At 34.4% G+C, this 11,458-nt stretch overlaps 3 protein-coding genes and 1 non-coding gene across 4 annotated transcripts; 1 reads left to right on the top strand and 3 right to left on the bottom strand.

Moving 5' to 3' along the window:
- Positions 1–251: 251 nt before the first annotated feature.
- LOC121224487 (uncharacterized) lies at positions 252–1,346 on the bottom strand. Its single transcript, XM_041107897.1, has one exon. It carries the CDS (start codon positions 1,344–1,346, stop codon positions 252–254), a length of 1,095 nt encoding a protein of 364 aa, XP_040963831.1.
- A 4,525-nt stretch (positions 1,347–5,871) lies between these two features.
- LOC107944987 (uncharacterized) lies at positions 5,872–8,155 on the bottom strand. Its single transcript, XM_016878799.2, has 3 exons — positions 7,309–8,155; positions 6,402–6,608; positions 5,872–6,304 (listed from the first exon to the last, which is right to left on the bottom strand). The coding sequence occupies exons 1-3, from the start codon at positions 7,855–7,857 to the stop codon at positions 6,245–6,247; spliced, it is 816 nt and encodes a 271-aa protein (XP_016734288.1). The 5' UTR covers positions 7,858–8,155; the 3' UTR covers positions 5,872–6,244.
- TRNAP-CGG (transfer RNA proline (anticodon CGG)) lies at positions 7,973–8,044 on the top strand. The gene has a single exon. It is a non-coding gene; the product is annotated as a tRNA-Pro (tRNA).
- A 576-nt stretch (positions 8,156–8,731) lies between the features above and the next one.
- LOC107940413 (protein terminal ear1 homolog) lies at positions 8,732–10,550 on the bottom strand. The gene is made up of 4 exons (XM_016873835.2): positions 9,845–10,550; positions 9,477–9,617; positions 9,241–9,382; positions 8,732–9,158 (listed from the first exon to the last, which is right to left on the bottom strand). Exons 1-4 carry the CDS (start codon positions 10,519–10,521, stop codon positions 9,015–9,017), a joined length of 1,104 nt encoding a protein of 367 aa, XP_016729324.1. The 5' UTR covers positions 10,522–10,550; the 3' UTR covers positions 8,732–9,014.
- Positions 10,551–11,458: the final 908 nt, after the last annotated feature.

Genomic DNA, 11,458 nt, shown 5'->3' with positions numbered 1-11,458 from the left:
TAAGCAAATCCCACCCCACGTACCAACAGCTCCTACTTCAAGCCCATTCGTGAATCCACACCTTCTTCTAATTGCTTCCATACGCTTTTCACTTACTTTAGTCTCCATTAAGAAGACTAGTTGAGGATTATTTTACTTCAGTAAAAATCGAAGCTTTCGTACTGCCCGTGGACTCCCCAATCCACGGACATTCCAGCATATGATTTTCATTGTGCCCGGTCGGCTTGCCCATTGGCAGCCGCCGATCATGTCTAGTTGAAAAATTCCATTTGCAAATTAGTTTCATTCTCCGTGATTAGATCCTGTCCACCATGTCTCGCCCTTTTTGGATTCTCTTCCTGAGTCTCTTTTGTCCCGTATTCATCTTGTATTAACTCTGCCAATTTCTTTTTTTGCAATATACTATCTGCCTCATGATTTTTCATCATTCCCATTAATTTCATTCTTCTCCAACTAGCTTTCCTGGCTGAATTCAGATTATTGGCATTACTATTTACAGTATCTCCTTCATTGATTCCTTCTTCCTTTCGTATTTCTAAATCTGCAGCAATTGATGCCAACCATGCACCATCTTGGAGTCCTCTCATCATACCACTACTTTGCGCCCTGTACAAATATTCTTCCTGCTCCTTTGTAGTACCTCCAACATACAAGCATTGTGGTTGTAATTTTTTCGATAAAGCATTTAGCTTTAGACTCTCCTTTCCAACCAACGTTGACTCTGCTTTTAATGCTAAAGAGAAAGGTGGATCCTCTTCAATTTGGTTTTTCTCCGCAGGAGTAATTTCTAAGCAATCATGGAGACCATGCCCCAACCTACCACACCCAAAGCAGAAAATCGGCAGCTTTTCATACTTAAAAGGGATCCAGAATTTGTTCACATTCCCTATTGAAACAAAAACACCCCTGCGAAGGGGACTCTGTACATTTAACTTCACTCTAAGTAGACAAAACTCACCTAATATTTCAGATCTAATCACCCCTCCATAAGTGACTCCTATAGCATGCATAAGATCTTTTTTATCAAACTCTGGTAGACACGGCCCAATTTTAATCCAAAACGGAGATGAGACAAGTTGAATTTGATCTCTCATCGTTGGTTTACTCAGTCGATCAAACAGAATTAATTGTTTCCTAAATAACCATGGCTGGCCTTCTGTAATAGTCTCTAAGTCCTCTTCTAATTCAAACTCAATCAAAAAAAGGTTTTGTCCAACCACTTGAATCACGAATTTCTTCCTTGTCTTCCAAATACTCCTCATCTGTGCTTTGAAGCTATCTTGGTTGTAAGATTTCTTTGTCCATATAGAACATATCAGAGAAAAATTTCCGCTTAGCTCCACCATCGAACTTTTGACCGAAAGTTGAATAAGCTCCTCCGTTAATAGGGAGATCTCATCTCCCCCAAACCCCTCGTAACCACCACTCTCTATTATCCCAAGCCGCAGCAGCCACTGTTATCGCTAGGATACCAAGGATAGCACTCTTGGTTTCTAGGGTTTTTTGTATTATTTGTTCATTGAATACTTTTAGAAATTTAAAAGCATGATAAAAATAATTACAACATGATTTGTGCGTTAAATATTTAAAAAAACGTAATTGAAAAACAAGCAAAAATGAATTTTAAAAATATATTTTCAAATATTTTTTAAATACTTTTAAAATTTTTAAAATAACATAATTTTTAAACATAACATTAATTCACGTTTTAAAATTAGTTACTTATTTCAAAAAAATGCAATTACATATTATATATTATACGATGAGAAGATAATTGTATGTTGGTTTGGGTGTATAAATTTATATAGAATAATTTGATTTATATTTCAATTTTAAACATGAGTCCTTCTCACCCCTTGGTCCCAACCGGTTCAACTAATCCACATGATTTTTTTTCCCATCATGTTTACATTAAGCATAAATCTCCCCATTCTTTGTTTTCTTCAAAATAGTACTGCATCGCATTCTTTTTTATATCAACTCTACATTTCCATCTTTATCAAACCCTAGGGTTCTTTTATATATATATATATATATATGTAAAAACAAACTCAGGATTGTCCAACCAAAAAAATATAATTGACCATAAAATATTGTATTTATGGGGCTCAATTAAAGCGGGCACGAGAGTTGAAAAATAGGAGTAATGTGATGGAAAGTTGCTACAAATTTGGATTTCTAAAAAAAATAAATTCAATGCAAATTCTAAATATTATTCAAACATATTATTAACCTATGTATCACATGAGTATGAAATTCAGCATTATTAACAATGAAAACATTTATAATAAAAATTTTAAAATATTATATTATTTTTTTCATTCAATTTTTTTATATAATGTCTAAACTATCCATAAACCTCTTTCACTTGTAAATGCACAAGATAAAACTTGCTTACACATGTTCAACCCTATATGCTCAGTCGACTTAATTTTTTTTATATAGCTATATACTAGAAATTTTATTGTACCGTATTTAGAACACAAGTATACGTTTAAAAAGTATGATTTAAAATTAATAATAATAATGACTATATGTAATACATACAAAATTAAAATAAAAAAATAGTTTAAATTGTAATTTCAACTCAATCAACAACCTTATCAATATATACAAATAATGTAGGAGAAACAATTTATAAAAAAGAAAATCTGAAATAAAACTTGGAAAACTCTTAAAAAAAAAAACATAATATCCAAGTTATACCATAATCTCTAACATTATACTAATACCAAAAATTTCTAATGATATACTCTTTTTTTTTTCTGAGTGCATGGTGGAATTTTGGATTGCAAGGCAGGGGTATGGCAATCTCAATTATTTTTAAATTTTCATTAGCTTTTTAATTTTTTTTTTTAAATTTAATTAGTTTTTCAAAAATTTTGAAAAAATTCATTAAACCTTGTAAGCAGTTTCATTTATTTTTGGTCTGATATCTTGTAATTAAAGGTTTGATGCTGAATTTGAAGTTATGTATTGAATCATTGTTAAAAAATCTTTGGCTCGCTGAGTCACTCTTTTTGTTACTATAGAATGCCTCTCACTACGTTTTGAGAAATTGTAATGAAATTCTAAACATTATTTTTTGTAATACTCAAAATTATCTAATTTTGAATAAGTGATGTTAAAGTTAAAGTTAAAATTGATTTAAAAGTGAATAGAGGTAAATCACACGTGTTTTTTTTCTCCTGATACACCAGAGAATCTTGGGGATTTTATTTGTGTTGAGATGGGTTTTAATCGGGTGGGGAATTTTGGTATCTACCCTAAATTGTCATTGTTGCACAATAGAGTTGCGGTGAGTACGTTTGATTTCGTTGTGAACAAAGTACGGAAGTGGGAAGCGAGAAAATTGTCTTTGGCTGGTCTATAACTCTAGCAAGGTTTGTTCTCTTAGCTATGCCAAACTTTTTTATGTGTACGATGCGTATCCCTATTCCTGTGTGTAAGCAGATTAAGAAGATTGCCCGTAACTTCATTTGGGGAGCTAGTTTGGGGTCAAGGAAACCTGCATTGTTATCTTGGGGGAGTGTTGTTGCCCGCTAGACTCTGGAGGCCTGGGTATGAGAAATCTTGAAGATTTAGAACAATTTTTTTCTTGTTCAAAGCTTGGTTTTCAGTTGCTTTCGAATACAGATTCATTGTGGGCTAGAGTGATGAGTAGTAAATGCAACATACATGGTTTACTACTTTACTTCCAAGCTTTATTTCCAGAAGTAATTGTTCTTTCATTTGGAGGTCTTTAATGAAGTTCTGGCCAGAAACCATTGCTAATGCCTACTAGTCCGTTGGAGATGGTCGTCTAATAAACTTTTGGAATGATGTGTGGCTTAGGCAAATGGGTTCTCTCTGTGATTTCTATATAGGTCTTGGGCAGTCGGATGACACATTGCGAGTTTGTGACATGGTATCTGAAAATAGAAGCTGGGATTGGAGTCGTATTAGTCATGTTGTACCAAGTCATATTATCTTGCAATTTTCAACCGTAATGCTTCCGTCACCTAAAGCGGGTCAGGATTGCCTAGCTTGGAAATGGATGAAGAGAGATGTGTTTTCTTCTACTGAAATATAGGAAGTTGGTCCATGTTGAAGACATTGCTTCTCCTGCTGTTTGGAATTTGATCTGGAAAGCGAAGGCACCTCAGAGGGTGAGAGTCTTCTTATGGATATTATGGAAGAATAGATTGTTGACGAATTGCGAAAGAGTGCGAAGACACATGACTATTGATGGTGATGGTTCTCAATGTATTAGTGTTTTGGAAATGGAGATCCATGCAATTCGGGATTGTGCTTTTTCTAGAGCTGTATGGCTTGCTATGGTTTCAAGGCGAGTTTATGATTATTTTTTTCTCTTTGTCGTTCAATGAATGGTTCTTATGGATTTTACAGAATAGAGGGAGTTGTGGTAATGCTGATATTGACTGACAAACTTTATTCTCAATTTTATGTTTGATTCTTTGAAAACATAAAAATTCTTTTGTTTTTTCTAACAGCCATAGCTGTGTTCAAGTCCTTGTAGATACAGGTTACACGTGGGCAAGGAGTTATGCATAGATGAATTTGAAATTAGTCTCGTCGGAAGAGGGATTGGATAAAACTTAATATGGATAAGATAGTACCACATAATGGACTTCATGCGTCCATTGGAGTTGTATTTCAAGACTCAAATACTGAATGGTTGAGTGGTTACTCAATGTCATTGGGTAAGAAATCCGTCTTCAAAGTTGAGGTTAGAACGATGGTGGAAGACCTTTTTATAGCTTAGGAAAAGGGGTTCAAGAAGATTGAAATAAAATGTGATATTGCTTTGTTGGTAGAGTTGTTGTTAGTAGGTGGTGGCACTAATAGTAGATTGGTAGAATAAAGTCTTTTGCATCAACTACTACATAGAAGGTGGGACGCAAGAGTGTGTCACATCCCAAAAAGAGCATAGTAGGGTTATAAATCAGATGGTTAAGTGTACTTTAGTTAGTAATTCAATCTTATAGTTGTTTGAAGAACCTCAAATTTTGATACAAGATTTATTACTTGATGATCCTACTTTATGTAATCGCTTTATGCTTCTGCTATTTCTTTTTAGCAAAAAAATTCAAATTGATTTACTATAATGAATTGTATAAAGTTAGGGATAATGCTGGCATCGTACGAAAATAATATGGGAAATAATTTAAACATAGTAAGATAATATAAATATATAAATGTGTGAAAATTTACGTATAACAGATTTTTAACATTAAAAAATTAAAAGAAGAAAATAAAAAAATGCTAAGAACATAATATCAATATATATATATGATTAAATCTTTTATCATATTATATAATAAAAAAATTTTATGGCTCGACATAAATTATCTAACAACCTAGTCAAAACACAATATAACACGAAAATAACAAACAAGACATAAAAAAACAATTATTAACATGTATTAATAAATAAATAATAAAAAAATTTATAATACTCAAAATATTGGGAATAAAAAGGGAGAAAAACTATTTTGGATAAAAAAATAAAAGAAAAAGAAACTAGTTCAGTGTTACCATAATTATCCCTTAGAAAAAGTCAATTCCTTGCCTTAATTGTCACAATATCAGCATCCTATAATCTTAAATTGAGCTCTTTCAACATTTAGAGACTAACTTTTATATATTGGTTATACATACACCAACTACATGACAAACATGAAAGAAGCAACATGCAAGAATAAAATGCAAAAACAAGACCCAAAAAGGACATCCAATCTTAAACCAATTAACAATAAAGGGGACAACTTAAATTGCATATAAAATCACATGAAAAAACCTTAAAGATATATGCATATATTTTAGACTTGTTGATGACTACTTCCATGTAGCAGACCATGACAGGGAAAGTAACATGACACAGGACATATATTTAGCTCAAACTCATATAATTTGCCGTCTTTCCAACTAAAATCATGCTGCATAATATAATAAACATAAGGAGACAGTCACACCAGAATTGCCTAAACCCTATGCTCATTATTATGACCAAATAGAAAGCTGAAACTGTTTTAACGGAGAATTCAAATTGCATATCGAATCTACATATACTTGGAAGCTAGAAATCTCAACCTACAACCTCCTTTAAATCCATCACAAATTCATATCAACATTCATTGCTTGCATCATACTTGTCAACGAACCAAACCTTGCCACGGATTCTATTTACGTGATGAAATCTGTCACCAAAAAAGTATCACTGGGGAATAGTGGAAATCATTATTCAAACCCTGCTGGTTCCCCTTCTACCGCGTCCAGAGAATCTAGGTAAAGGTCCTTTGTTCTGCATATTTCACAAGGGGAATTACAGGGGTTGAGCAAAAAGGCTACAATGATTATAAGAAAGTATAATTATTTTGTTCAGTATCTTTAGTCTTTACCGTCAATGTAGGTTTCAGCTTTGATTGCCTTCTGATGAAAGCTCTTTGAAACTCTTTCTTTTTCTCTTCAGCCTTCATTTTGGTGAGACTAGGCTTGTATATGATCACAGTCCGACCAATTTGTCCAACGACGACTGAACCGGTTGCTTGCTCTAGTTGGCTCACCACATCCTCTAGCTCTCCAGGACAGGTCCGGTGAATTTTGATCTGTTAACATACTTTGAAGTTAAACACAGATATACCAAATATTTCTCCAGGACAGCTTGTGTTATATAATAGGGGAATCACACTGCATCTTCACCAATAGGCAATAGCAATCTCAATGGCTAACAAACATTGGGGATCCACATGAACTTAATTCCCAATTAACACAAAAATCAAATTGGGATGCTTGATTCTCTTTTCTCTTCACTTGACCAGTTTGAACTGACTCAAGTATGATATGAAAAAAATTAACTAAATTGCAACATTACGAAACATGATGATTGGGGAAAAGAAAAAAAAAACATAAATGAACACAAATGTGTGCTAAAGCTACTTATAATTAAATTTTTATAAGCAACACGAAACATAACTAGAACATAATACAAATAGATAGATATACAAACATACAAATTATCAGGTTTCACTTATAGTCCAAAATTCCTCGGACTAGGACTCAAAGAAGACACAGTTCAACCCAAAGCAAACAGCGGTGATAAAGAAAAAACATCTAACATTTACTACCCATAACTTAGAATGCATCAAATGGCATGAACCAATAACTTCAAGCAAAAATACAATGACTAAAGTAAGTTGGACATTAAATTTCAAATAAAGTTAGTTCATTTATTATGATAGTTTGAAGAACATCCATTAACAATGTCAAGGAGTTTAAACCCTAAAACCTGAAAAGAAAAAGAGTTACCTTCAGAAGCTCATTGGCTTCAAGAGTCTCAAGAAAAGAGAAAATGACATTATCAGTAACACCAGATTTGCCCACCAGTTGACACTTCAATTTCTTCCCTAAACCATGAGCGTAAGAAGCCAGCTCTTTCTTTTCCTTAACCGTTAGATTGAGTAGCTTCACATTCTTAACCTCGGTATTTTCGGCGACAACCTCCGAACCCAAATTTTGAGGACTTCCCTCTTCCCCGTTCTCACTCCCATAATCATCATCATCATCATCATCTTCATCCTCCTCATCATTTCTATCATGTTCTTCAGATTCAAATTCTAGGTCTTGGTCTTCGTTCAGTTCTTTGTCTAACAAGGATAAAGGGTAGCTGTCATTGTGGCTTGAATTTGAGGAATAGGTGATAAAAAGAGAGTGGATTCGAGGGAGCGTGAGGGAAGAAGAAGAAGAAGAAGAAGAAGAAGAAGAAAGAACGGAATTTTGAAGGATTGGGAATTTATTGTGGAATCTGGTGATTGAGAAGCAAAGGGGTCTTAGGAGTAGACCAAGTGTTGCCGCCATTACTATCTGTCACTGCAGTGTGTGATTTTGGTACAACGATATTTCATCAAGTGGATGATGATAACATTCATCCAAAAATAACTAACATATACGTTATGAAGATAGAAGACGTAAAGGGTGTTTGGTCTAGTGGTATGATTCTCGCTTCGGGTGCGAGAGGTCGCGAGTTCGATTCTCGCAACACCCCTTCCTTGTGAAATTTTGACTGATAATACTATTCCCCATGTCATCGAGTAGTATAGATTCTAGAAGGGGAGGGAGCTTATCCATCTCGTCACGCCTTTCGCCTCATCAAATCAAATTATTACTAACATCTAAATGATTATGAATGAAATCAGCCATGGGTACAATCCACAGTCTGCCACCGCAACTTTCATTTCAATGTCCACTCTCCTCCCCCATCTTTCAATGCTCCCTTCACTTTCCCAATACCTCATTTCTACTCCTACCCCTTTATTTACGCAAAGGTACACGATTCCATAGACTAGTGCATCTCAAGTGTTGGTTTATTTGTATTTTAAGGCTTATACCTCTTTTCAATGGCGAAAAGGTTTTCTATTTCAAACCTATTACTTGAAAAACAAAAAGTTGTTGATGGAAGCCCTCAACTACAGAGTTGAGACGTCTCCTTCCAAATATGAAGGAGAATGGAAAAACCAAAGGCACAGGTACAGCTTCCTAAAACGATCCATTCAAACCAGGGATTTACTGCTCTAGTAAAAATTGGCATTTTCCTCCTTTGGTGAAACGGATTTTCAGTCCAAGAACTTCTTGTCGTTTTACAGCAGTTTTAACATAGAAACTTGGTTGAATGGTGCCCCAAAGGCACCGTCACATAACTACATGCAGCTTTTGTGTTACTCGAAGAAAGGGATACTGCCATTACACTTAGCGGACTTTATATATTTACATAACACCCAACCAATTACAAGGTGGATTTCGCCACCTGCCCTTTGATTTTACATCTGACCCAGGTGCCAAGGTCCACCCCATCACATTGTGACCAAAAAGAGTCTAAAAACAAACTTAAGAACACAACCAAATTGAACACCAACAACAGAAGTAAACTAAACAGTTAAAAATAAAATAAAAAGAGGCCACCACTGTTTTTGTCTCATACGGCCATACATATTAGTATCCCAGATATGTCACCCTAGTTACTTAGAACCTATGCATCTTCCGACTATAGTTTCTTTCACCGCTTGCTTAGAACCATCACGAGCTGGATTGAAACTCAGTGGTTGAAAGTTTTCACTAGGAAATTCCATATTCTCAAAGTGCTTCACTAGCTCCTCTCTGCCCTGTTTAAATGTTCAATTCACCAACTTAAGTACTTAAACAGGCTTAACATTGTTGGGTTTATAGATATACAAAAATGTATACCTGAAGTTTGGCGCAATGTATCTCACGAATCTTGTTTGAGTTGATACAAGGCCAATGTTTATTATGCCAAGCACGGGAAAACTTCCTGGCTGCTTTTGGGTTCGTGAAGTTTACGAATGCATAGCCCTTGTTTGATTTGGTACTACAATCATGGAAAACAATTGAGTATTAAAATTATAGGTAAAATGAACGAAGTGAAATGAAATGATCAAGGAAAGTGAATTTTTGTAACATACACAAAGTCTATCGGAAGGTATAGGAAATCAAACGCTGACAATGAAGGTTGTTCATCTTCATCTGCACTACCAATCTGAGACTCAGCCTCTTTATTCGTAAGCATGCAATGCTGGTCAAGAACATCCTCCAACATCTCTCGTCTACAAACCCCAATATCCAATACTTCATTCAAATGTTTTAAGCAGAGAAATCTATAAAGATCCGTAAGGCAACCCAGAAGATCTTTACAAGTCTCAATCAACAGCAAACACTAATGAAGAACAAACAATAAATGCTGAGAAATAATCACAGGGAAGACGAAAAGACAACTAAAACATTCATAAACCCATAACATTGAATATAGATGAAACCAAAAGATTATATATACGTGTATCTGTTGGGTATGTTCTTTATCATGACCGTCGTTTCCAATCCGTCAGGCTTTAGAGGAATGGGTGGATGTTTCTCTCGCTTGTTATACTTATTACCAGCCCGACCTCGAGCCTTCTTTGGGTAAGTTTTAGCAAAATGCTTCTTGTCTTGAGAACTGTAACTGCTAGGCTTCCCCCTACATTGTTTCTTGCGAGCTTGGCTACTATTACGATCAACAATTACAAACCCTTTTTTCCCATATCTTTTATCGCTCTTCCAGTAAGGTTTATCTCTAACGCTTGGCCTGGTACCTCCCAAGTTTTCCTTTCGAGCCGCGGTTCTAGGCTCCGGCGCTTCGTCGACCACCATGGTAGTCTTGAATGGTTCCAGCAAGGGAGTGACTGTTTCAGTCATGGGCACAGATGCAGAAGCCGCCTTCTCAGGGATGAAGAAATGGGGCTGAAGTGCATGTGGATGAGGATAGGTGTATGAAAGGTGAGAGAACGTGGAAGCTGACAATAAAGGATGGGTATAATAACGAAGAAATATTGGAGTTGAGGGTGAAAACACGGGAGAAGAAGCTGAAAGCAGACGTTTCCTTGCAGGGAAAAACTCAGGGGCTTCTGGGTTTAAGCTCCAGTTTCTCATCCCTATGTTGTGCGCTTGGGCAACATCAGCTCTCACGATCGCCATGTTCAACTGTAACGCACTAGCACGGTTCTAAGGCCATTGACCCTTGACCTTCCACATTTATACTAACCCTATAATTCTTCTTTTTCCCTATATATTCTAATTTATTCGGCTTTCTTATTTAAATAATGTAAAAAATTACATCTATATCCAAAAGTTATTTTTCAAATAATTTTTTAAGGGCGCCTTATAATGCCTGTTGTTAGGTTGAAAAAAATATGATTCAACTATATTTATGACATTTTTATGTTGTTACCAAATTATGTACAATAATTTGAGACTTTTTTACTTGAAAAATAAAAAAAATTAAATACTAAAATGCTACGTCACCACGGTTAAATATCAAAATGATATTGCAGTAGAGTGGTGCCTTTTTTATAGGCAATACCATTATTTTTTTAATAAAATTTATTTTTTATATTTTTATAAAATTTATTTTATTTAATGGTGTCATTTACATAGGCGGCACCACATGTATAAAAATTTCGAATCTAGTATGTGCTCGTGTATAAATACAAAATTGGGATACTGGGGGTGATGCCTATTTAATGGTCCCAGTGAAGAAGAGAATTAGGGTTAAAAAAAATAGGAGAAGAGAAGGAAGAAGAAAGAAAGAAATGAGAAGAAAAAAAGAAGGATAATGTATTTTTGTTTTTTTAATAGAATGGGGATTATGATGAGGATAATTTATTTTGTTAGTATTATACAATTTGTTTATTGTTGTTTTTATGTTGTTTTTAATTTATTTTAAAGTCATTTTGTTAGTTACTATTATAAATTATTTGTTTAGTTTAATGTTTATTGTGATTTGTTAGGTTATTAATATAAATTTTTATTAATTTTTAATTTATTTTAAAGTTATTTTGTTAGTAAGTATTATAAATTAATTATTAGTTACTGATGACATCATAGGAAAATAGATAAAAACTGAAAATCGAGA

This window comes from Gossypium hirsutum, chromosome D12, assembly GCF_007990345.1.
Source record: "Gossypium hirsutum isolate 1008001.06 chromosome D12, Gossypium_hirsutum_v2.1, whole genome shotgun sequence".
Taxonomy (NCBI): Eukaryota; Viridiplantae; Streptophyta; class Magnoliopsida; order Malvales; family Malvaceae; genus Gossypium; species Gossypium hirsutum.
The sequence above is the reverse complement of the archived record's forward strand: the minus strand, read 5'-3'. Positions and strand labels throughout refer to the sequence as shown.